At 47.1% G+C, this 27,295-nt stretch overlaps 1 protein-coding gene across 4 annotated transcripts in view; it reads right to left on the bottom strand.

The window, feature by feature from the left end:
* LOC140103546 (histo-blood group ABO system transferase 2-like) overlaps positions 1–25,855 on the bottom strand; it is a 137,228-nt gene extending 111,373 nt beyond the window's left edge. For 3 of the 4 annotated variants that reach the window (XM_072126643.1, XM_072126645.1, XM_072126646.1), the window contains exon 1: positions 25,264–25,483. In XM_072126643.1, coding sequence (XP_071982744.1) covers positions 25,264–25,322 — 59 coding nt within the window. In that variant the 5' untranslated portion in view covers positions 25,323–25,483. Of the gene's footprint in view, positions 1–25,263; positions 25,484–25,724 lie in introns of those variants that run through there. The other variant, XM_072126644.1, reaches the window with a different exon arrangement.
* Between the last annotated feature and the right edge of the window lie 1,440 nt (positions 25,856–27,295).

The raw sequence follows: 27,295 nt of genomic DNA, 5'->3' as shown, positions 1-27,295 counted from the left end.
TCCATGACAGAAGCAAGAAGAAAGAAGAGGAGCCACGGAGAAGAAAGAAGACAGGACGCGCTGACATCGGGGACATCGGGAAGCCACACTGACATCGGAGGGTGAGTATATAAGTTTTTTTTTTTTTTTAAGTAACATATATAAATTATATCAAATAAATTATAATTTTTTTGTAATAGACTCGTGTATGAGCCGAGGGGACGTTTTTCAGCACATTTTTTGTGCCGAAAAACTCGGCTTATACACGAGTATATAAGGTAGTCTGTTGGACTTATTTTTACACTCCAGAGAAAGAATAAAATCTGAGTGTTTTATGTGTCATCTGTAGTTGATCCATTTTGTAAGATCAATGAAAAGCAAAACAACTTTATACTTTAGGATGGTGTTTCCTTGAAATTCACAACAGATCAAAATAAAACATTCACCAGTGGTTTTTGGTGACCCGCCTAACTAAACCCATGCAACTTAACACATCTGTATGGACATTTTTTCTAACCTTACTGGATACTTTGCCTGTATTATTGCAAAAAATACTAAAAAAGACTGTAAAAAAAAAAGGAATTATATGCTTTGCTTTCTGACCATCTAGGACAGTGGTGGCGAACCTATGGCACGGGTGCCAGAGGTGGCACTTAGAGCCCTTTCTGTGGGCACCCGGGCCATCGCCCCATCACAACAGACAGGACTCAAAGAATCTTCCTGCAGTTCCAAGCAACTTAAAATATGCTCCTTTCTGTCATATTTTGACACTTACTTCTCTACTTGGGACTGTAGGAAAAGGGGACTGTGTAGACAGGGCCAAATTATTTTTGGAGGACCTCCTACTGGCCCCACGATTCTCTGTGTACAGAGGGACACTGGAAAAAGCTAAAATGATGAAAATTTTCCATCTTTCTACCTTGTTGATGTCCTCAGGAGACAAATATCAAGTTGTTGAACAGGGAGCAATAAGTTACTGCTTTAATTTTTGGTTGGCACCTCGCAATAAATAAGGGGGAGTTGGGTTCAGTTTGGGCACTCGGCCACTAAAAGGTTCGCCATCACTGATCTAGGATAAGAGGGGCATCAGTGCAGCTCTTCCATGGAAAGTATGTAGGTGTATACATGTTAGTGCAGCCATGGGTTTATATAAGTGTATAGATGTATTTGTGTATATGAGCGTATGAATGTATATGTGTATGAGTGTGTATATGAGTGCATACATGTGTGTGTAAATGAGTGTATTAATGTATGTATATATGTGTATAAATATATGTGTATATAAGTGTACGTGTGTGTACATGAGCGTATACATGTGTATATGAACATACAAATGTTTGTGTATATGAGCATATGAACATATCTGCTTATAAGTGCAAACCTGTGTATAGATGTGGATGTATGAGTGTATGAATATATATGTCTCTACATGTGGAGGCCCGGCGCAAGCACCTGGGCAAGTGTCGGGGCCCCGGGGTGCTGGAGGGGCCCACCCGGAACAATTGTACCAGTGTCGCTATAAGAAGCTGGTGCACATGGTGATGTCATCAGATCCGTGTGCCGGCTTCAGGGAGGCCCAGGCCGAAGACAGAAGGCAGCTACCGGCGCTGCTCCAGGGGAACCAGGAAAGGTGAGTTCTTTTTTCTTTCCTGGAGGGGGTCAGTGTGTCCGTAGGGGGTTCAGTGTGTCCACAGGGGTTGGGAGGGGGTCAGTGTGTTCGCAGGGGGGGTCAGTGTGTTCGCAGGGGGAGGGGGCGGATTAGTGTATCCGCAGGGGGGCGGAGGGAGGGGGTCAGTGTGTCCGCAGGGGGAGGGGGGGACAGTGTGACCACTGGAGGGCATCCCACAAAGGGGCCCACTAAGGCTCTGTTGCCCAGGGGCCCACTAAGACCTGGAGCTGGCCCTGCATGTGTGAGTATGTAAATAGATTTAGATGAGGCAATAAATGTGTAAGTTGTATATGTGCATTTATATAAATAAAAAATAACATATTTCACATGCTTCTGGGAAACCTTAAAATACATTTGTTTAACCACTTAAGGACGGAGGGTTTTTCGGCTCATTTCTCGCTCTCCAACTTCAAAAATCCGTAACTTTTTCATTTTTCCGTGTACAGACCTGTGTGAGGGCTTATTTTGTGCGTGACAAATTTTACTTTCCCGTAATGTTATTTATTTTAACATGCCGTGTACTGCGAAGCTGAAAAAAAATTCCAAATGTGGAAAAATTGAAAAAAACCCGTCACGTTCTTGTGGGCTCGGTTTTTACGACTTTCACTCTTCGCTCCATGCCTACTTTATTCTTTGGTTCGATGCAATCGCGGTGATACCAAATTTATATAGGTTTTATTGTGTTTTAATACATTTTCAAAAATTACGAATGTGTACAGAAAAGAAAAAAATTTTTTTGCCATCTTCTGACGCTAATAACTTTTTCATACTTTGGCGCACGGAGATGTGTGAGGGGTCATTTTTTTGCAAAATGAGGCGACGTTTTCATTGCTACCATTTTGAGTTCTGTGCGACATTTTGATCATTTTTTATTTAATTTTTTATGTTATGTAAAAAGGTGTAAAAGTCGCATTTCGGCATTTCGGCCCGCCTCGGACGTCACCGCCGCCCGTAACCGTTTTTATATTTTGATAGATCGGGCATTTTGGGACGCGGTGATACCTAATATGTTTGTGATTTTTTACTGTTTATTATGTTTTATATCCGTTCTAGGGAAAGGGGGGTGATTTGAACTTTTAATATTTTATTAATTTTTTTTATTTTTTAAACTTTTTTTTTTATTTTTTTTTTTACTATTTTTTAGACCATCTAGGGTACATTAACCCTAGATAGTCAGATCGCTCCTACCATATACTGCAATACTTCTGTATTGCAATATATGGCATTTTTGCAGCACATTCATTACAATGAGCCACTGGCTCATTGTAACGAATCTGCAGATGCCAGATAGTCTCGGGTCAAACGAAGACCCGAGGCTACCATGGCAACCGATCGCCGCCGCCGCCTTTTAAACACCGACCGCGGTTATTAGCGGTGGGGGTTTGCTGCAATATGCAACAACCCCCACCTCTGTATGAAGAGGACTCAGCCCGTGAGCCCTCTTCATACATCCCTTATACCTCTGCGCCGTAGAGCTACGGCACAGAGCGTTAAGGGGTTAAAGGGGTTATCCAGGTACATAACATTGACAGTCTTTCTGTATAGGTAATTACTGTGACTCCTGGCACCGGTGGCGATCAGAGGAGAGCAGCATTTCCAGCACCTTTGCTACACACAAGACAGAGACAGAACAGCTCACACTGGTGTGTGTATGCATGTTATAGTATATTAACCCCTTAAGCCACTTTATAGCTTAAGGCTCAGCCCCATTTTTTGGATTCTGACTTGCGTCGCTTAATATGGTTTTAACTTTTGAACACTGTTACTTATCAAAACGATTCTGAGATTGTTTTTTCCCCACATGTTGTGCTTCATTTTATTCGTAAATGTCAGCTGATAAGTTTTGCGTTTATTTACAAAAGAAAAGAAAAAAATGATCAATTTCAAAATTCAAAATCATCGTTTTCAGGCAGATCGATTTACCACCTAAATAAATTGCTGAATAACATTTCCCATTTGTCTACTTTACATTTTCATAATTTTTGAAATGTCTGGATAATTTATTTTGATGTCACACAGCGATTTTCCGTATTTTTAGAACTGACTATTTTGGGGATAAATACTGTTTTGAATGAAATTTTAAATATTTAGCATTAAAATCACCTATATAATCAACCCATTTTCAAATCTGAACCCCTCAACCTATCATAAACAGGTTTTAGGAAGATTGTTTAACCCCTTGAGATCTTCATAGTAAATAAATCAAAATGGAGTTGAAATTTAGAATGGTCAAATTCTGTGGGTTATAAGTTCATTTACCCTTAAAATTTACACATTTCCAAAGGATAAAAAGAAAAAAAACTCATCTTAAAATTTGTTATACAATTTCTCTCAACTGCAGAGACCGCCCCCCCCCCCCCCCACGTAAGGCAGTTACTTATTTTATGGGCACACAACAAGGTGCAGAAGGGAAGGAGCGCCCTGCAACTGCCAGGATTTTAGTTTCCTTATTTTTTTGCGGTATGAGATGTTTTTTCCAGTGTTACCATTTTGGGGTTGTTATTAGAGATGAGCGAACACTAAAATGCTCGGGTACTCGTTATTCGAGACGAACTTTTCCCGATGCTCGAGTGCTCGTCTCGAATAACGAACCCCATTGAAGTCAATGGGAGACTCAAGCATTTTTCAAGGGGACCAAGGCTCTGCACAGGGAAGCTTGGCCAAACACCTGGGAACCTCAGAAAAGGATGGAAACACCACGGAAATGGACAGGAAACAGCAGGGGCAGCATGCATGGATGCCTCTGAGGCTGCCTAATCGCACCATTATGCCAAAATTATGGGCAACAGCATGGCCATGACAGAGTGACAGAATGAAGCTAGATAGCATCTAAAACATCCAATAATTGACCCTGACACTATAGGGGACGGCATGCAGAGGCAGCGGCAGCAGGCTAGAGAGTGGCATGGCGACATACCCTAATTGGACTCAGGCTTCAAACCAATGGGTGTCAGAGAGGAACCAAAGGAGGTGAGCAAGAAGCGCTCAAATAATATCGGTACATGATAAAAGTTTGCCAGTATATTTTGTGGATTACACAGCAGGGTGGCGACAAAGTTAACATGGAAGCCATGAAAACAACCCAAAATTCTGCCTGACACAGCTCGTTTGATAAGGGGACCATGTATGCTTACAGTTCATGCCAGTCGCTGCACTGGCTGCCAGTCTCCTTTCGAATACAGTTTAAAATAATAATAACCCTCATCCATAAAGCTCTGTATAATGCTGCACCCCCCTACCTCTCCTCTCTTATCTCAGTCTATCGCCCAACCCGTGCTCTTAGATCCGCCAGTGATCTTAGATTAACCTCTACCCTAGTGCGGACCTCCCACTCGCGTCTCCAAGACTTCTCTAGAGCTGCACCAATTCTATGGAATGCTCTGCCCCGGACTATCAGACTAATACCTAACCTCCAAAGTTTCAAACGTGCTCTTAAAACCCATTTCTTTAGGCAAGCCTATAACACTCATTAACTGCATGAAGTTTTAACTCTTCTACTAACCCGTCCTGTGTCGTCCTCCCATCTGTTATCCAGCAACCAACAGGCACCAGACTTCTCTGCAGTCCCATTCACCCTGGACCTGGTATATAAGATGACGGCTGAGTGGTTCAAGCGACAGCAATTCCATTTATTATATTTTTTTCTATTCCCTAAGAAGAATGGCTTGACCATTAAATATTCTTTTACCTCGTGTTACCCCATCATCTTCATAAACCGTAAGCTCTGGCGAGCAGGGACCTCACTCCTGTTGTTCCATACAAATGTTGTGCTCTGTTACATTACATTTGTATTTGTTTCCTATGATTTGTAAAGCGCTACAGAATATGATGACGCTATATAAATAAAGATTATTATTATTATTATTATGGAGGCAGTGAACTAGTAGTAGATTAAAGGTGCTGCAACTATGTTAGTTGGATCTTGGGATGGAGCTGGCGCTCTGCAGCCAGGCGAGCTTTCGCCAATCCAAGCCCCTGTCTCTAGGCTACTCCCCAAACAGCACTTCTAAGAACCTTTTGTATAAGATCAAGTGTAGTAGCGTTCTTATAAGTTTAGGATATGGCGGGTGAGGGGAATGTAAACAGATGCGCAAGAAGCGCTGAAATAATATCCCTAAATGGTAAAAGTTTGCAAGTATATTTTGTGGATTACACAGCAGGGTGGCGACAAAGTTAACAACTTTGATGTGGAATGCCCTGTAATAGCTCTTGGGCGGTGTGCCTTTTATCGCCTAGGCTCAGCAGTTTCAGCACCGCCTGCTGTCGCTTAGCGACGGCACTGCTGCTGTGCCTAGAGCTACCGACTGATGGCGCCATGCCCACGGATGGTAATTCGGAGGAGGAGGAGGTGGAGGAGGGGTGGGAGGAGGTATAGTAGGCCTTTGAGACCTGGACCGAGGTAGGCCCCGCAATTCTCTGCGTCGGCAGTATATGACCAGCCCCAGGGTCAGACTCGGTCCCAGCCTGCACCAAGTTAAGTGTAGTAGCGTTCTTATAAGTTTGGGATATGGCGGGTGAGGGGAATGTAAACAGATGCGCAAGAAGCGCATGATGCGCATGGAGCTGGCGCTCCGCTGCCAGGCGAGCTTTCGCCAATCCAAGCCCCTGTCTCTAGGCTACTCCCCAAACAGCACTTCTAAGAACCTTTTGTATAAGATCAAGTGTAGTAGCGTTCTTATAAGTTTAGGATATGCCGGGTGAGGGGAATGTAAACAGATGCGCAAGAAGCGCTGAAATAATATCCCTAAATGGTAAAAGTTTGCCAGTATATTTTGTGGATAACACAGCAGGGTGGCGACAAAGTTAACAACTTTGATGTGGAATCCATGAAAACAACCCAAATTTCTGCCTGACACACCTCGTTTGATAAAGGGACGATGTATGGAGGCAGCTATATGGACGACTTTTGGAGGTAGCAATGGAGACAACGTGTGGAGGCTGCTATGGAGACAATTTAATTTGGATAGTGCCTGTATGTGGCAGTCCCAAACATTTTTCAAACCAGAGGAGCAGGTAGGTGGCCCTCCAGTAAAATGGAATAGATTGAGTGCCTGTATGTGGCAGTCCCAAAAATTTTTCAAACCAGAGGAGCAGGTAGGTGGCCCTCCAGTAAAATGGAATAGATTGAGTGCCTGTATGTGGCAGTCCCAAAAATGTTTCAAACCAGAGGAGCAGGTAGGTGGCCCTGCAGTAAAATGGAATAGATTGAGTGCCTGTATGTGGCAGTCCCAAAAATTTTTCAAACCAGAGGAGCAGGTAGGTGGCCCTCCAGTAAAATGGAATAGATTGAGTGCCTGTATGTGGCAGTCCCAAAAATGTTTCAAACCAGAGGAGCAGGTAGGTGGCCCTGCAGTAAAATGGAATAGATTGAGTGCCTGTATGTGGCACTCACAAAAATTGTTTCAAACAGAGGACCGGGTAGGTGGCCCTCCAGAAAAATTAAATGCATGAAGTACTATAGCAAGAGCCAGTGGGCCCTGTCAAAAAATAGCCATTTTCCTCTGCTTTACTGTACAAAGAGGAGGAGAAGGAGGAAAATGAGGAGGAGGAGGAGTGGATCAATTATTCAGGTTGAGCTTCCTTCACCTGGTGGAGATTGGAAATTCTGAGAAATCCAGCCTTTATTCATTTTAATAAGCGTCAGCCTGTCAGCGCTGTCAGTCGACAGGCGTGTACGCTTATCGGTGATGATGCCACCAGCTGCACTGAAAACCCGCTCGGACAAGACGCTAGCGGCAGGGCAGGCAAGAACCTCCAAGGCGTACAGCGCCAGTTCGTGCCACATGTCCAGCTTTGAAACCCAGTAGTTGTAGGGAGCTGTGTGATCATTTAGGACGATGGTATGGTCAGCTACGTACTCCCTCACCATCTTTCTGTAAAGATCAGCCCTACTCTGCCGAGACTGGGGACAGGTGACAGTGTCTTGCTGGGGTGACATAAAGCTGGCAAAAGCCTTGTAAAGCGTACCCTTGCCAGTGCTGGACAAGCTGCCTGCTCGCCTACTCTCCCTCGCTACTTGTCCCGCAGAACTACGCACTCTGCCGCTAGCGCTGTCAGAAGGGAAATACTGTTTCAGCTTGTGCACCAGGGCCTGCTGGTATTCATGCATTCTCACACTCCTTTCCTCTGCAGGGATGAGAGTGGGAAGATTTTGCTTGTACCGTGGGTCCAGGAGAGTGAACACCCAGTAATCGGTGCTGGAATAAATTCTTTGAACGCGAGGGTCACGGGATAGGCAGCCTAGCATGAAATCTGCCATATGCGCCAGAGTACCAACGCGTAAGAATTCACTCCCCTCACTGGCCTGACTGTCCATTTCCTCCTCCTCCAACTCCTCCAACTCCTCTTCTTCTGCCCATACACGCTGAACAGTGAAGGACTCAACAATGGTCCCCTCTTGTGTCTCGCCAACATTCTCCTCCTCTTCCTCCTCATCCTCCTCCACCTCCACCTCCTCCGATATGCGCTGAGAAACAGACCTGAGGGTGCTTTGGCTATCAACAAGGGAATATTCTTCCCCTGTCTCTTGTGACGAGCGCAAAGCTTCCGACTTCATGCTGACCAGAGAGTTTTTCAACAGGCCAAGCAGCGGGATGGTGAGGCTGATGATGGCGGCATCGCCACTGACCATCTGTGTTGACTCCTCAAAGTTACTCAGCACCTGACAGATATCAGACATCCACGTCCACTCCTCATTGTAGACTTGAGGAAGCTGACTGACCTGACTACCAGTTCTGGTGGAAGTTGACATCTGGCAGTCTACAATCGCTCTGCGCTGCTGGTAAACTCTGGATAACATGGTCAGTGTTGAATTCCACCTCGTGGGCACGTCGCACAACAGTCGGTGAGCGGGCAGTTGGAGGCGGCGCTGCGCTGCCCTGAGAGTGGCAGCATCTGGGCTGGACTTCCTGAAATGCGCACAGATGCGGCGCACCTTCGTGAGCAAATCAGACAGATTGGGGTATGTCTTGAGGAAACGCTGAACTATCAGATTTAACTCATGGGCCAGGCATGGCACATGTGTCAGTCTGCCGAGTTGAAGAGCCGCCACCAGGTTACGGCCGTTGTCACACACAACCATTCCCGGCTTGAGGTTCAGCGGTGCCAGCCACAGATCAGTCTGCGCCGTGATGCCCTGTAATAGCTCTTGGGCGGTGTGCCTTTTGTCGCCTAGGCTCAGCAGTTTGAGCACCGCCTGCTGTCGCTTAGCGACGGCACTGCTGCTGTGCCTAGAGCTACCGACTGATGGCGCCGTGCCCACGGATGGTAGTTCGGAGGAGGAGGTGGAGGAGGGGTGGGAGGAGGAGGAGGCATAGTAGGCCTGAAACACCTGGACCGAGGTAGGCCCCGCAATCCTCGGCGTCGGCAGTATATGATCAGCCCCAGAGTCAGACTCGGTCCCAGCCTCCACCAAGTTAACCCAATGTGCCGTCAGCGATATATAGTGGCCCTGCCCGGCAGCACTCGTCCACGTGTCCGTGGTCAGGTGGACCTTGTCAGAAACGGCGATGGTCAGGGCACGGATGATGTTGTCTGACACGTGCTGGTGCAGGGCTGGGACAGCACATCGGGAAAAGTAGTGGCGGCTGGGGACCGAATACCGAGGGGCGGCCGCCGCCATGAGGTTGCGAAAGGCCTCGGTCTCTACTAGCCTATAGGGCAGCATCTCCAGGCTAAGCAATCTGGAGATGTGCACATTAAGGGCTTGGGCGTGCGGGTGGGTTGCACTATATTTGCGTTTCCGCTCCAGCGTCTGGGGTATGGAGAGCTGAACGCTGGTGGATGCTGTGGAGGATCGTGGAGGCGACGATGGGGTTTTTGTGGCAGGGTCCTGGGCAGGGGGCTGACTAGCAGCTGACACAGGGGAAGGAGCAGTGGTGTGCACGGCCGGAGGTGAACGGGCTTGTTGCCACTGAGTGGGGTGTTTAGCATTCATATGCCTGCGCATACTGGTGGTAGTTAAGCTAGTAGTGGTGGAACCCCTGCTGAGCCTGGTTTGGCAAATGTTGCACACCACAGTCCGTCGGTCATCCGGTGTTTCCTTAAAGAACCTCCAGACTTCTGAAGATCTAGCCCTCGCCGCAAGAGCCCTCGCCACGGGAGCTTCACTAGTTGACACATTTGGCGCTGATGCACCAGCTCTGGCCCTGCCTCTCCGTCTGGCCCCACCACTGCCTCTTCCAACCTGTTCTGGTCGAGGACTCTCCTCCGTCTCAGAAGCACTGTGTTCACCCGGCCTCTCAAACCAGCTTGGGTCTGTCACCTCATCATCCTCCGATCCCTCAGTCTGCTCCCCCCTCGGACTTCCTGCCCTGACAACAACTTCCCCACTGTCTGACAACCGTGTCTCCTCATCGTCGGACACCTCTTTACACACTTCCACTACGTCAAGAAGGTCATCATCACCCACAGACTGTGACTGGTGGAAAACCTGGGCATCGGAAAATTGCTCAGCAGCAACCGGACAAGTGGTTTGTGACTGTGGGAAGGGTCCAGAAAACAGTTCCTCAGAGTATGCCGGTTCAAATGCCAAATTTTCCTGGGAGGGGGCAGACTGGGGGGGAGGAGGCTGAGGTGCAGGAGCTGGAGGAGTGGCGATTTCGGTGACATGGGTGGACTGCGTGGAAGACTGACTGGTGGTGGACAAATTGCTCGAAGCATTGTCAGCAATCCACGATATCACCTGTTCGCACTGTTCTGGCCTCAACATTGCTCTACCACGAGTCCCAGTAACTTCAGACATGAACCTAGGGAGTGTAGCTCTGCGGCGTTCCCCTGCTCCCTCATCAGCAGGTGGTGTCTCACCCCGCCCAGGACAACGGCCTCTGACCCCTGCAGTAGTTGGACGCCCACGTCCCCGCCCTCGTCCTCTACCCCTAGCCCTCGGGTTAAACATTTTTAAAATGAGAGTTATAACTTTATTTTTTTTTTAACTTTTTTTTGGGTTTTTTTTGTGTTTTTTGGTTTTTTTTGTGTTTTTTGTTTTTTTTTGTGTTTTTTGTTTTTTTTTGAGTTTTTAAAACCAAACAATGCTATCCTATTGCTATGGCTATTTTCTAGCCAAGTATCAAAGCACACTACTATGCCAGATGAGATGACACTGAGTTAGTGCCTAATTGAAATCCAACCCCTACTAAATTTTCCCACTTCGGTCTTTGCTATGGATATGTGCGTCACTAAGCGCAGAACACAGCGGTCGCAAGTCTCACTACAAATTGCTCAGAATTGGCTAGTACATGCACTGCAGAAAGTACAGCCACCAGCAGATCAACCAGAAGTCAAATATATAGAACGCTACTGTAGGCGTAAGTAAGCTCTTTGTATTCTCCTATGGCTATTTTCTAGCCAAGTATCAAAGCACACTACTATGCCAGATGAGATGACACTGAGTTAGTGCCTAATTGAAATCCAACCCCTACTAAATTTTCCCACTTCGGTCTTTGCTATGGATATGTGCGTCACTAAGCGCAGAACACAGCGGTCGCAAGTCTCACTACAAATTGCTCAGAATTGGCTAGTACATGCACTGCAGAAAGTACAGCCACCAGCAGATCAACCAGAAATCAAATATATAGAACGCTACTGTAGGCGTAAGTAAGCTCTTTGTATTCTCCTATGGCTATTTTCTAGCCAAGTATCAAAGCACACTACTATGCCAGATGAGATGACACTGAGTTAGTGCCTAATTGAAATCCAACCCCTACTAAATTTTCCCACTTCGGTCTTTGCTATGGATATGTGCGTCACTAAGCGCAGAACACAGCGGTCGCAAGTCTCACTACAAATTGCTCAGAATTGGCTAGTACATGCACTGCAGAAAGTACAGCCACCAGCAGATCAACCAGAAATCAAATATATAGAACGCTACTGTAGGCGTAAGTAAGCTCTTTGTATTCTCCTATGGCTATTTTCTAGCCAAGTATCAAAGCACACTACTATGCCAGATGAGATGACACTGAGTTAGTGCCTAATTGAAATCCAACCCCTACTAAATTTTCCCACTTCGGTCTTTGCTATGGATATGTGTGCCACTAAGAGCTAAACACAACGGTAGCAAGTCCCCCTGCTAATTCCTCACAAAATGGTACTAGATGCAAATTAAAATAAAAAAAGTAGAACGTTATTGTAGCCCTAAGAAGGGCTGTTGGGTTCTTTGAGAATCACTCCTGCCTAACAGTAAGCTAATAGAACACCCTAACGCTTTCCCTGACCAGCAGCAGCTCTCTCCCTAGCGGCATCCAGACACAGAATGATCCGAGCAGCGCGGGCAGCGGCTAGTCTATCCCAGGGTCACCTGATCTGGCCAGCCAACCACTGCTATCGACGTGTAAGGGTACCACGTCATGCTGGGTGGAGTGCAGAGTCTCCTGGCTTGTGATTGGCTCTGTTTCTGGCCGCCAAAAAGCAAAACGGCGGGAGCTGCCATTTTCTCGAGCGGGCGAAGTATTCGTCCGAGCAACGAGCAGTTTCGAGTACCCTAATGCTCGACCGAGCATCAAGCTCGGACGAGCATGTTCGCTCATCTCTAGTTGTTATCCACTGTTGTTGAAAAACGTAAATCAAAAACGTAAATTCTATAGTGAATTTATTACTTTTTTTTTGGTGTTCACTGTTTAGCCTAATAATCATGTTATCTTTATTCCACGTGTCAATACGATTGCAGGGAAGCCAGATATGATTATTTTTTCTTATGTTTTAATAACTTTTCCAAATAAAACCCTAATGTGGGGAAAAATCTATCCCCCACATCGCCGTCTACCAAGTGGCATAACATTTTTACTTTTTTGGCTACGGAGCTGGTTGATGGCTTGTTTTTTGCGGGACATGTTGTACTTTGCACCAGTAGCATTCTGGAGTACATATGATTTTAGGTAAAAATCATAATTTTTTTACGGTATTTTTTTCCAGCGTTTATCGTACGAGTTCAATAGTTATCTAGTTCTATTCTACGGGTTGTTACGGACACGGTGATACTATATATGTGGGGTTAGTGTTATGATTTAGACTTTTTTGTGCATTATATGTCTTTTTACATGTTTTGTGGCTTACGCTTATTTTTATTGATTTATTAGTGTATTTTTTATTAAATAACTTTTTTTTAAAACTTTTTTATTGCTTCCACCATGGGACATGAACAAGCAATCATCTGTTAATGATAATACTCTGCAATACTGATGCATTGCAGGGTATTAGCAGTACTGCGCCGTACAGGCAAAGTTTCTCCCGGAGACGCCTGGAACGTTCCTGGACGATGAGACGAACTCTGTCGACTTGCATTGGCTCCTGTTCAGACTGTGTGACTGGAGGCTGCGGCGGTTCTTGGAAAACTGGAGCCAAGCGTGACTGACATGGAAGCCAGACTTGAAGGTGCTCGTGACGCAATTCTCCATCACGTTCTGCAAACCGCACGTCTACCCGGGTGGCCAGGGTGATAAGACCACTCAGAGTAGCCGGCAGGTCAAGGGCAGCCAGTGCGTCTTTCACCTGGGGGGACAGTCCTTGCTTGAAGGTAGCTGACAAGGCCGCATCATTCCAGGAGAGCTCGGAGGCTAGGGTGCGTAACTTGACAGCGTACTCGCCCACAGAAGAATGTCCTTGGCGCAAGTTCAGCAGGGCCGTTTCAGCTGAGGAGGCACGAGCGGGTTCTTCAAATACAGAGCGAAATTCAGCCAGAAACGTAGCATTGGAGGCCGTGACTGGGTCGTTTCTGTCCCACAGAGGAGTAGCCCAGGCAAGGGTCTTCCCAGAGAGGAGGCTCAGGATGAATGCCATCTTAGAGCGTTCAGTGACAAACTGAGTTGGCATAAGTTCAAATTGCAATGAGCACTGGGTGATGAAGCCCCTGCAGAGTTTCGGGTTACCATCAAATTTTTCGGGCATAGAAAGTCTCAGCCTTGGCTCTGCTGCCGGTGGAAAAGCCAGGGTGGATGGAGGGGAAGCAGGAGTGGATTCAGAAGCCTGATGCTGGGAGTCGATCAGTTGTTGAAGAGTGGAGGCAACATTGCTTAGTAGTTCTAGCAATTTGCTGGGACTGACGGCCAACAACACTGGAGAGCTCAGCCAGAAGGCGACGTGGTTCCTTGGCGAGGTCTGACTTCTTGGCGGAATCCGTGGCTGGATCTTACTGTCGCATTTGAGGAGGGAAAGTGTGTAAAAGTCTCTTGAAAGAGTCTGTGGACCCTCTGGACCACCGCGGGAGGTGGTATGAGACCCGCAGTGGCAGCCAAGGTAGTACAGCAGGAAAGAGTCCAAATCTGAGATGACAGCAGGAAACACGGAGGAATACCGGTAACGCTGGCACACAGAGGAACACTGGTGATGATTGCACAGACAGTAGATTCCGCTGGACAGGAACCCTGGAAGGAACAGCAGGACAGGAACCCTGGAAGGCACAGCAGGTCACAGCAATGGTAGCAACACAGATGATCGCAGGTAACGCTGGAACACAGAGGAACACAGGAAACTCAGGAGGGCTTTCTCTTAGCAGGAATGACGCTGAAAATCTAGCAGGGAGTGAAGGGAGGTGCTTGATTATAAGGGTGAGCCGGATTAGCATGAGCCAATCAGGAGGACGCTTGCCCTTTAAGTCTTAAAGAGCCGGCGTGCGCGCCCTAGCAGTGGGAGCGCGCGGCTTAGCAGGAGTACAGCCAGGAGCGTGGAGAGGTGAGTCCAGGCCGGGGAGCAGGACAGCGGCAGTGGGGACACATAGAGGGGCACGGGTGTGCCCACGATCCACAGCAAGGATCGCGGGTACATCTGTGACATCTGTCTAAAAGTCTTGTGCTTCTGTATACCACAAATTTCAATTTTTTTTTAAATAAAGTCATTTCGTGTCAAATCAACATAGTTGATTAACCAATATGTCAGACAGAGAGGTGGCAGGTGGTGCAGACACAGGGCGCAGCACAGTAAGGGGACGTGGCGGCAAAGGTGGCTCTGTGAGGCCAGAACTGCCGTTGTCATCTCGCGGCAGTGTGTTGATAAACAACCCAAAGGTTGTCGATAGGCTAATTAAGTCATCAACTTCCTCCCAGATGACATTTGACAACCCCAGCCAAGAGTCAGTGGGTTGTTATGGCCCAGGAGCAGGTCAGCGGCGCTCATCTGTCCTCAACCAGCATCTGTACTTTTCATTTCCCTCAGTCAGAGATGTACTGGGTGGTCTGGGCTGAGCGCCACTACCGTGTTTCCCCGAAAGTAAGACCGTGTCTTACATTGTTTTTATCCTCAAAAGTCCCACTATATCTTGCTTTCGGGGTATGTCTTATATTGGGAAAAAAAATATCGATATCCCACACATCTCCCATAGGGTTACAGCCCCATACAGTATCCCACACATCTCCCATAGGGTTACAGCCCCATACAGTATCCCATACATCTCCCATAGGGTTACAGCACCTGGTACCGTAATGGCAATGGGATCAAGGTGTGGCTTCTTCTTCCTCGTGAAGGAGCTGCTGGTCCAATCAGAGGCTGCACATGAGGGCACGGAGGCTGCGTGTTTCTGTATGCCCCGGCCACGCGATCTCCAGCCTCCGCCGGCATCAAGCTCCCGCCCACCCTTTTGCTGGCTCCAACCCGCCTCCCACATACAGTACCTCCGCTTTCCCCCGCTCCCAGAACCTGCATCGTGCTCCCGCCCCCGCCGGCCGACATTAGACTGCCGCCAGCAGACACCAATCCCACCTCCGCTCCCGGCTCCCCCCTGCTGTCCATGGTCCTGAAGCAGGTACCGTACAATTTGCTACCGGTACGTCTAACTTTCGTGGTACGTCTTACATTAGACGTCCCCCCTTACACCCCTGCTACGTCCTACTTTCGGGGGTGTCTTACAATCGGGGAAACACGGTATATAGCGAGGATGAATTTTTTGAGGACAGTCAGCAGCTGCTTGGCAGTGAAGGGGTAAGGCAGACATCCGCTGCTTTGTGCAGTAGGCGGGAAAGTAGAGATTTGGAGAGTGGCACAGGAAGTTATATGCATACTAAGACCATTGAGGAGGATAGCAGTGACAGGGAAACACAAATCGATGATGATGTAGCCGATAGCACTTGGGAGCCCGGTGAAGCCAGGGATTCATCATCAGGCACAGGCGCATCAGGCGCATCAGGCAGTGAAGCGGCAGTGAGTTGCTACTGTGGCCGTGAGTCAGTAGGGGGTCAGCAGTGTGAGGACAGGAGCCAAACAGCCGCGGGGTACAAACCCCTCTTCGGAGGTCCAGGTAAGCAGTGTTACAGGGGCTCAGCGAGGCAGCGGCGTTAGTAGTCACTCAGTGCAGTGTTGGCAGTAAAATCACCACCTTGGCGGTGTGTCAGTTTTTTGTTAAGACACGGTACAGTATCACCGAGATGCCTGGCCTCAGTGAAGTAAGCCGCTAATCTTTTTCAGTTACCTTAGGTTGCTGACTAGAGATGGACGGATTGATTCTAACTTCGTTTAAAATTTCAGGAAAACTTTGATTTGTCATGAATTGATTCGTGGGAACAAAGTTTTTTTTCTCCTTTATTACCAAAATGAGCGCAAGCACAACGTGTTACATGGGGCAGAGGACTCTGGGAAGGAAAAAAGGAACACCCTTGATCACATGTGCAGATCTGTAAGCCTATCAGTGACCGGCAGGCTTATGTAATGTCACACAGCCCAATAAAAACAGGCAGCCAATTTCAAATCTTGGCACTTCACACTTCATGTACAAACCCCGCTTCGGAGGTCCAGGTAAGCAGTGGTACAGGGGCTCAGCGAGGCAGCGGCGTTAGTAGTCACTCCGTGCAGAGTGTTGGCAGTAAAATAACCACCTTGGCGGCGTGGCAGATTTTTGTTAAGACACCAGAGGAGCGGAGTGTGTGTATATGTAGAATCTGCAGGCAGAAAGTGAAGCGTGGCCTTAGCACCAAGGCCCTGCGTCAACACATGCAGCGTCACCACCCAATGGCCTGGGATAAACATGGAACAGATGTGGAGGTCCATCCTGCCGCTGCAGGAACAGTAGCAGCACCTAGTGGCACACATGCCATTTCAGCCAGTCAAGGCTCCAGCACCTCTGCCGAAGGGAGCTGTTTGTCTTTGACATCATCTCCCGGTCCAGATGCTCCTGCTCCTCGCTACACATGGCGCCAGCAGTTGTTGAATGAGGTGATTGCAAAGAGACAACTATATGCGTCCAGCCATCCTAGGGTACAGAAGCTGACCATGCTCTTGTCAAAGTTGTTGGTATTGCAGTCCCTCCCTTTCCAAGTCGTGTACTCTGCACCCTTCAGAGAACTAATGGCTTGTGCCGAACAGAGGTGGAGAGTTCTAAGCTGCATTTTTTTCCAAAAAGGCACTGCCAGCCCTTCACAAATAGGTACAACAGAAGGTGGGCCAGTCCTTGAGCTTATCGGTTTCTTCCAAGGTGCACGGCAGTGCAGACGTGTGGAGCTGTAACTAGGTTCAGGGCCAGTACATGATCTTTACGGCCCACTGGGTGAATGTGCTTCCCGCCCAGCCACACCAACAACTTCCACAAGAGACGCCGCTTTTTCTTCCACGTTGTCAAACTGCTGCTCCTGCGCTAGTGTCCGCCTCCTCCTTCTCCACCACCTCAGCCTCCACAAGTCTAAGTGCTACTGCATCATACCAAATGTGCAGGGCACAGCGGTGTCACAGAGTTCTACATGTGGTTTGCCTGGGCAAACAAAGTCAAACAGGGGAGGAACTGCTCCGCGTCATGCAACAAGAAATCAATCTGTGGCTTTCTCCGCAGTTCTGGCGGACAGATTTCTGACTGGCACTGCCACCACAAACTTGGTGAAATGGTCGATAATAGTCATTGCATGCACATGACCGGATTTGCTTGGCTCCAACTTCACATGGCCTAGGGCCACAATCTCCAGAGGGTGCTGGCTCACAATGGGGTCTAGAGGGGCCCTCTGTTATGTTGCTCTCTCTGAGCTATGGCACAGACTGGGCACTCATGACACCAGGCCTCGATGTTGGGTTTCATCTTCACCCAGTAGAACCACTTACGGAGGGTAGCTTCAGTGTTCTGAGCGCCAGAGTGTCTGGACTGGTCGTGGTACATATCCAGCACTATTTTGGTACCCCTTTAAAGTTTTCTTCTGGAACCACAGTTGGGAGAGCTCACCGTCAGCCCTGCGCCGACGGATCCTTTCAGGCACTCGCCCGCTAGAGAGCTAGTTCTCCTATGGCGTGGCTATCAGCCTGGAGACTCAACCAGAGGTCCTTCTCTACAGGTGGAGCAGACTCTTCTTGTTGCGCAACAGGTACTGTTTCAGAGGGCACAGAGTATACTCTCTGGGTGTCTTGTCGCACAAAGCGGGCATAGAACACAGGCATTTCAACATCTTCTCACTGAGCATCTGTGGAGGGTCCGTTCCACTGGTCTGGGAGATGGAACAAAGCATCAGCACTGTTGTTGGTTTTGCCGGCCAGGAACTTGATGATAAATTTGAAATTGACCAGCCTAGAGGCCCACCACTGCTCCAGTGCCCCAAACCAGGCGGAGTTCTGAAGTGCCAAGCGGTTGTTATCTGTGATGACGGTGAAGGAAGCCGCCAGATAATCTTTGAACTTTTTGGTCATGTCCCAGACTGACTCCAGAAACTCCAATTGAATGAGCTGTAATTCTGGTTGTTCTGTTCCTGTTCTCAGAGGGAACATCTGGCGTAGGCTATGACCCTTTCAGTTCCATTCTGGAGCTGGGATAGTACAGCTCCTAGGCCGTGTTTGCTGGAATCGGTGTAGAGTATAAAGGGAAGATTGTAACCTGGATATCCTAGCACCAGAGGCTCTGACAGCATTTGCTTGGAACGCAGCTTCCCATTCTGCCGTCCAATCAATGGGAGCTCTTCTTCTATACCAGCTTCTTCAACTCTTGGTAGCAGGCTGGAGTAATTGGCCAATACCTCTCCTTTGATAAGAGGATGAGAGCGAGTAGGGATGGTGTTCTGAATCCGTTTAGTCTGCCAAAAGCCCAGCAGACTAAAAAAAGCCCTGCGTGATGACTTCCAGTACACCTTGCACGTGATCTGCAGGTGTGTTTTATCGTTGTCTCCAATATTGGGCTCAAGCCACCAGGATTGCTCGGTAGGCTCACCTTCAGTACTTTGGTTAACCTCCAACTGTTGGGAGGTTTCCACTAGGTCTTCAGAGTGGACACTGAAGAGAGTGGCCACTGCTTGATATCTTCTCAGGTCTACTGGGGAGTCCCCCACATTTAGCAGTCTGATGGGTACTTGTCCTCAGGACCCCATGACTAGGCTCCTGGCTGCCAAAATGGGTAGGTCTTCGCCAGCTGGTAGAGGTTCTTTCATGGCCTTGTATTCTTGACCTTGAACATCTATGCAGGCTCGGCATCAAACTAACGTCTCAGTCCCAGGTTGATGGTGAACAGGTGGAGGATCTTTGATCCAGACTCACTGGGCATCATGGGTAGGGAGTTCTGGAGAGCCTTCAGCATTTCAGGGTAGCAGTGGCGGAGGACATTGGTAACCAACACCAGGGAGAAGTTACCGTCTTCAGGCACTTGCTTCACCACTACGCCCTGTCTGGTTAACTTGGTATCTCTGTGGATGGGTACAATTTTACCATTAGTAGCATTAGTAGCTCTCAATGTTCAAATAGGCCTTTGGAGACTCTAACAGGGATGCTCCTCTTCCGCACTTCTCAATGGTAGAACTGCGGATGGTGGTCACTTGAGAGCAGGTATTGATTAAGGCTGGTAGGGTTACTCCATTTACGGTCACAGGAACCATGGGTCAACTCTCCACGAACCTTAGCATCCATGTGCAATCTTGAGGACTTGAAGCTACTGGACGACCTGCAAGGGAAGAACCTCCAAGGGTTTGTTGTTTAACTGGTGACACTCATTCTTCTCATGCCCGTATGGCAGTATCCACACCGCATCTCTGTTCTTTTCGGCTCTAGGTGTTCAGGCCCTTGCTGAAGTTGGACGCTGCTGGTCCCGAGAGTCATAAGAGGCGTTTGGCGGTAAGGAAGCATCTGGCATTGTTTTCCTCTTTGATGTAAAAATTACTTTCAGCTGCGCTAGGTGCTTTAGCATTTTGGTCATCATCTCTGCCAGGACGGTGACTTGTTCTGCCAAGACAGCAACTCCTTCTGCCACCGGAGGCGGTGTTGCTAGATGCACTGTTGAAGAAGTTGGAGCAGCATCTTCCTGGTCCATAAGCTCAGGCTCCTCCTGGGGCTCAGCAGGCACAAGTTTTCCAAAAATGTCAATGGCGATCTCCTTGAACTCAAGAAAAGAAGCCAGGGAATGTTGGAGACAGCATTTTTAACTGACATTTATGATGCGTATCCAGAAGCCCATTAATAAATTGTTCCCTCAGGGTTTGATCGGAATTTTCAGCTTCTTTAAGGTCAAGGCGGATGATAGCTCTCCACGTCTCCTGTAGGGAAAGGGCAAAGTCTCTAAGAGATTCTCGGGGCTTCTGTCTTTTCCCAATGAATTTCTATTTCAACTCATAGACAATACACTTCTCAAGGTGGTGTGCAGCCTTTTAAGGATTTGGGCCACATTCTGGCGTTCCACGCGGGGCCAAAACTTTACTTCCCGGCAAGCGGATCCCTTTAACTGCCCAGTTAGTATGCCCACTTTCTTCCCTTCTGTGACCAGAGTGAAGGTAGCTAGCATCTTGGCTCTAAATTCGGAGAGAGCGTGTAACTTTCTGTCATAGTGGGGTAACTATTCCCTGGGAGCCAATATATACCTAGCTTCGGAAACGATCTCTACCATCCTTTAACTTCCCCAGCGTTACTCACTCAGGATCAACCACTGTAATAGGACAGCTCCGGTGCACGATGATACCTTTTCCAGTCGTCCAGCAAGCAGAAGGTGCTCAGCAGGGATCAGCAATGCTCCTTTCCGGTGGCAGGACACTTGCAGTGCGCACCAGAATCCAGGATGGTTGATTAACCCTCTTCCTTGCTGGGCTGCAACTCATCTCTGGCTCCTCCTCCAAGGTACTTCACACCACATGCGCAGAGGATGGAATTTAGAGAGAAGCTGGCAGGCTGGAATTTCTTGCTGCGCAGTTGTTCAGAGGTTAACGCTGTTATCGCTGCAGTGACAGATGACCTCGTTGGTGCTGGAGCAGCGCTCTACAGCACGTGGCAATAGTGTTTCTTGTAAAGCACAATCCCTTGATGGCGGCAGGGTTGGGCAACACAGTCTTTTAAAACGACAGTTCAAAGTGCCAGTACAAGGCACAGAAGTAAATATCCTGTTTGTGATGCCACTTGAAACATCCCCAACCGGGGCCTAGCCTTTTCTTGTGGACCTGGAGGCAGCTGGTTCCCAGAATACCGGAGTGGTTGGCTAGTGTGGCCTTGGGCACATTGTGGTCACGATGCTTGGTATGGAGACCGGAGGGTTGACCTTCAGCCTGGCAGGTCCCAGCAGGTGGTGTGTGCAAGAAATAAGGAGGGAGATGATAGATGGGGAAGCCCTTGGTGGTAAACAGCCGTATCCAGGGATAAGAAGGAGGCAACGTTGTGCAAAACAACTAACAGTTCTTTATTGATTGGCAGGCAATGGCCAGAACAATGAACAGCAGATTCTTCAAGCTGGAAAGGTCATGGAGAGCCGGAAAGGTACACACAGCCTGATAGTAGATGCAGGCTGGGTTGAATCAGATGGAACTGGTGGATTCAGATGGAGCTGTGGGAGCTGCAGTTCTGGGCTTAAGTCTCTGGACTTGCCCTGTGTGCTAGGCAGTAGGCCTGATTGTTGAGGGGTGAATGGTGAACTGTTTGTCTGTCTGTGTGTTTGTACCTTTTCTTCTTTTTCTCCTCCTGCTGGCCAGCAAACCTTTGTCTCTGTCCACTATTGTTTCAACAGACAAACCAGTTCAGCAGTCACCACTCAGCATTACCTGATCTTACCTGTGTGTGCAAAACCTGAGCAGAGGGTGAGCTGGGGTTATATAGCTGCACCTGATTACTGCCAGGTGATGCAGAGCTGAAGCCATGCGGTTTATATTTGTATTTCTTACTTTGGTTACTTTGTGTATATTGTAAACTCCCCTTTATTTTTATATGGTGTATTATACTGTATTGTGGTGTTATATATATATTAAAGAGGACCTGTCACCCAATTTATCGGCCCTAGGAGCTGCTTACTAAAGTAAGCAGCTCCTAGTACTCGATCAAACGCCCCAGTGTTAGAGTGATAGCGTTACCGGAAACCTCGGGCCTATGGAGCGAGCGGGGCGGTCCGGGGAAGAGGCAGCGCCTCGGACCACCCCCTCATGAATACATCGGACAGCTTTGCAAGCTGTCCGATGATTACATTGTACTCCGCTGCAGTGTTTGATAGCGTTACCGGAGGTTTCCGGTAAAGCTATCACTGTAACACTGCGGCTTTTCTTCAAAAAGAAAACTGACGAAAACTGAGGTGACAGGTCCTCTTTAAGTAAGAAATATATCTTTGTGTGATGTTTGTTGTTAAAGGTGCAACCCAGGGGTGTATCCCTTTAAGACTCAAAGGAAATAGTTGGGTATTTAATGACACCTGTGTGTACATGGATTGTCTCAAGGTCAGACTGTCTGATCTGACCACAGGGTAGCTGCTTTTCCAAGGTAGCTGCAACCTGACCCCTGAATTATCTGCATTTTTGTTCTGTACATTTTATTTTTGTGCAAATAAATGCAAGCCTTTTTTTGGACCTGAAGCCTGTGAAAAGATTTTTTTTTTTAACGGCCAGAAGACCCCACATCTCAACACTGATGCACTAGAAGTTCCTGGGATTAATGGCTGTGACAGTACTGAAGGTGTGCTGCTCACTGTGTGCTCAATGAGAGCTAACACTTAAGACCTTGTGCTTCTGCCTAGCAGGGGTTTATATACTCCCCTAGTCAGGTAGTAGCAGCTCTCCAATCACCTTCCAGCTCGCATAACAAACACTTCATTGCATAATTACATATACCAGTTGGATGAGTTGCGCAAGCTCACCAGATAGATCCTGACATGGAGAGGGCGCTATTCACAACTACCAACATGCCTATGCGTTTGAAGGGGTGTTGCACATGCTTTAAAACGGTCCAAAAACATGACATGTGGCACCACCCTGTGTTTATTCCAATTGCTCATAATTGTACTAACAGATGTGGCCTTCTCACCAAGCTGCTGCCTAGTGTCCTGCAACCCATCCCAGCCTTTGTCCCTGGGGTCCTTATACAAGTCTTGGGTCTTGGCCATAGTGGAGAGTTTGGATTATGATTGAGTGTGTGGACAGGTCCCATTTATACAGGTAATAGGTGCAGAGCAGGAGGAGCTTCTTAACCACATAACGACGCGCGCCATAATAGTACGGCGAACGTCAGGTGCGGGCACATGGAGACCACTCACGGGCTGATATCCCGTGGCTGATAGCCCACCGATTGCCGCCGGCAAAGCTCCTGACGGCTTCAAAAAGATGGCGGTGCAATCTTGCCAGAGATTGTCGCTCGCCGTGACGCCATCATTGTGCGGCGATTCGTTGCTATGACAGCCTCTAGTCTTCCGAAGACCTGAGGCTGTCTCGTTGTAACCCATTCATTACAATGTGCTAATTTTAATGTAGCATGGTAGTATATGATTAGGATTGATCAGCCAACCTAGGGTGAAAGTACCCTAGGGAGTCTGAAAAATACCATATATACTCGAGTATAAGCCGACCGAGTATAATTCAAGACCCCTAATTTTGACATAAAAACCTGGAAAAACCTATTGACTTGAGTATAAGCCGAGGGTGTTAAATGCATTGGTGACAGCCCCCTCGAGTATATAGTCTGCCGGCCCCTGGAGTATATAGTCTGCCAGCCTCATGGAGTATATAGCCTGCCTGCCCCCTGTAGTATATAGCATGCCTGCCCCCTGTAGTATATAGCCTGCCAGCCCCCTGTAGCATACAGCCAGCCCCTTGTAGTATATAACCTGCCAGCACCCCAGAATAGAGCCTGCCAGCCCCATCGAGTATATAGCCTGCCAGCCCCAACGAGTATATAACCTGCCAGCACCCCAGTATATAGCCGGCCAACCCCCTCGAGAATCTAGCCTGCCAATTCCCTCAAGAATATAGCCTGCCAGCCTCCTCGAGAATATAGCCTGCCAGCTTGCTCGAGAATATAGCCTGCCAGCCCCCTCGAGAATATAGCCTGCCAGCCCCCTCGAGAATATAGCCTGCCAGCCCCCTTGAGAATATAGCCTGCCTGCCCCTGCCAGTAAGAAAAATCAAAAAGTTAACTCGTCTTCCGACGCTCCGCGGCATCCATGGCTGCTCCGACATCGGCTCCCGGCCCGTCGCAGGCACTATGACATCAGCCGCAAGCTGACATCATAGTGTGTGCTGATGCCGGCATGCACATTACAGCGTCAGCATGCAGCTGACCTCATGAAGACTACGACAGAGCGGGACCCGATGTCGGAGCCTCCATGGATGCCGGGGAGCTTTTTCTTTTTTCTTTTTTTTTTCTTGACCTGAATTTTTCTTGAAGCTGAATTAGGGTTTTTCAGTACATTTTTTGTGATGAAAAACTTGGCTTATATATAAAACTTGGAGTATATATACTGTAGTAAAAATAAAAATTAAAAAAAGTTAAAAACATATAATTAGAAAACAAAAATTCAAATCACCCCCATTTCCCTACAAGTCATATAAACAGAAAAAAATCATAAACACATTAGGTATTGCCGCGTCCGAAAATGCCTGATCTATCAAAATACCATAACAGTTTTCACTGCATTGAACCCCATAATGGAAAATAGCGCCCAAAGTCAAAATATAAAAAATTCAATAAAAAGTGATGAAACGGTCGTATAGTTCCAAATATGATAGCATTGAAAACAACATCAAAAGTTGCAAAAAATTATACCACCCTCAGCTCCATACACCAAAATATGTAAAAGTTATTAGCGCCAAAAGATGGCAAAATTAAAAAAAAATACTTTTGTACGGGAGGTTTTAATTTGTGTATATGTATGAAAACATTATAAAACCTATACAAATTTGGTATCACCGTGATCGTACCCACCCAAAGAATAAAGTAGACTTTGTTAGTTATTTGGGGTGCACAGTGAAAGCCGTAAAATCCAAGCCCACAAGAAAACACTGCATTTGGAATTTTTTTTATGCTTCCCAGTACACGACATGGAATATTCAATACCATCACTATGAACTGTAATGTGTTACACAGAAAACAAGCCATCACAGAGCTCTTTATGTGTAAAAATAAAACAAGTTTTTGAAGGTGGGGAGTGAAAAATGTTAAAGTTACAGGTTTAACAGGGGTCCACTACACAGGGCATAATCATACCATATTTGCTGCAGTAAAAACACATGCACAAAGGTAGAATGTTACAGTCCCTGCAAAGGGGATGAAAGTTTTCAAAATCTCATCCACACATTGCTGAATAAGCAACTCAAATGACAACTGATTAACGTGGATTATCAATTCACTGCAGGTGGGATGCGAATGTTCATGCATCTGATCAGGGCGTCTATTATTGACCTACCCCAAGGACTCCATAGATTTTATTTGTTTCATTTCGTAATTCTTATTATTTGTTCTTATTATTTTACTAAATAAAAAAATTGTAATCTGAAAATATTACTCACCAAAATCCCAAAATAAGCAGTAGGAAGAAGAATCCAACTATATAACTGGGAGACGGCATGTTCTTCCAACGTCCTTGTACAAATCAAAGCACAGATTCCCACTTGCAGAGAAAGAACAAATCACTGCTCCTTACAAAGTTCCTAGAATTTGACAATGCGGCAAGGATAAGTCATAGGGAATAGATGGACATGAGATATACTGAGATATTCATCATGTAAATTCAGATGTGAATGAGTCAGGAGCTGATGAATCAGTAGGTTGGCACATACATAACTTACTCCTCCTAGGGTTTCACTCACATATAAAATACACACAAATACAAATCTTCATCTTTCCAAGCAACCAGAAAGAATCATCTTTAGGGTCATAGTTATACAATATACACTCACACTACTACTACTACTAGTACACCATATATATATGTAAATGAATTGTGATAGAAGTGAGTGATCACACTTACCTATGAAGGCATAAGGCTCTAGTACCCAGCTAAACCATAATCTAGCATGGATCCATACCATTACAGCTCCAGTCCTTAGCATTTTGGCCCCTTTTTTTTACCCGTGGCTGTTTTAGCAGGCTGCTTGTTGGATACTACAGAAGCTGTGGAGCAGCTCCGTGAAGAAAGCTAATGGCTTTGGGATGAATCACAATTACAGTAGCACTTACCATGCTGCAGCCTTGGATTATATCTTATTTTTCAGGCTGCTGTTGTATAATAATTTAGACAAAGATACAGTATGATTAAACCCCTCTACAGGGTTCCTACCTGGTACCATCAGCTATTACGCTGTTATGCCACCTGTTTGCTGTGCTGGTCTGATTAACAGGCATGGTTTGAAATCTTAAAGGGGTTGACCACTAATAACAAACTTTACCAGGGTAAATATAAGACCCTAATAGGGTCATCCATATTATACTCCCCATGGAAAAGTTTGTTTGTAATGTAAAAGAGCCCCGAGTCACATGACACCTATAGCAGGATGGGGACTTTGTGTGATATGCTAGGTCCTGCTGGATTCTGGGCTAATGAAGAGGACCTTACAGTGAGTGCTGCTCCTTCATCACCATTCTCATATCAGTGTTAAGAGGGGAGTACCAAGGACATCAGCATGACCCTCTAACCCCTGATATGGAATTGGTTATCATTAGAGATGAGCGAACATGCTCGTCCGAGCTTGATGCTCGGTCGAGCATTAGCGTACTCGAAACTGCTCGTTGCTCGGACGAATACTTCGCCCGCTCGAGAAAATGGCAGCTCCCGCCGTTTTGCTTTTTGGCGGCCAGAAACAGAGCCAATCACAAGCCAGGAGACTCTGCACTCCACCCAGCATGACGTGGTACCCTTACATGTCGATAGCAGTGGTTGGCTGGCCAGATCTGGTGACCCTGGGATAGACTAGCCGCTGCCCACGCTGCTCGGATCATTCTGTGTCTGGATGCCGCTAGGGAGAGAGCTGCTGCTGGTCAGGGAAAGCGTTAGGGTGTTCTATTAGCTTACTGTTAGGCAGGAGTGATTCTCAAAGAACCCAACAGCCCTTTTTAGGGCTACAATAACGTTATACTTTTTTTTTTTTATTTGCAGCTAGTACCATATTGTGAGGAATTTGCAGGGGGACTTGCTACCGTTGTGTTTAGCTCTTAGTGACACACATATCCACCTCAAACACCAAAGTGGGAAAATTTATTAGGGGTTTGATTTCAATTAGGCACAGTCTGCCATTTACTTTTTATTTACTTTTAATAACTCAGTGTCATCTCATCTTGCATAGTAGTGTGCTTTCATACTTGGCTAGAAAATAGCCATAGGAGAATCCAAACGGCTTACTTACGCCTACAGTAGCGTTATATATATTTGATTTCTGGTTGATCTGCTGGTGGCTGTACTTGCTGCAGTGCATCTACTAGCAAATTGTGAGCAATTTGTAGTGAGACTTGCGACCGCTGTGTTTTGCGCTTAGTGACGCACATATCCATTGCAAAGACCGAAGTGGGAAAATTTATTAGGGGTTGGATTTCAATTAGGCACAG

The sequence above is a fragment of the Engystomops pustulosus genome, chromosome 10 (assembly GCF_040894005.1).
Source record: "Engystomops pustulosus chromosome 10, aEngPut4.maternal, whole genome shotgun sequence".
NCBI lineage: Eukaryota > Metazoa > Chordata > Amphibia > Anura > Leptodactylidae > Engystomops > Engystomops pustulosus.
Note: the sequence above shows the minus strand (reverse complement) of the source record. Positions and strands in the feature narration are given on the sequence as shown.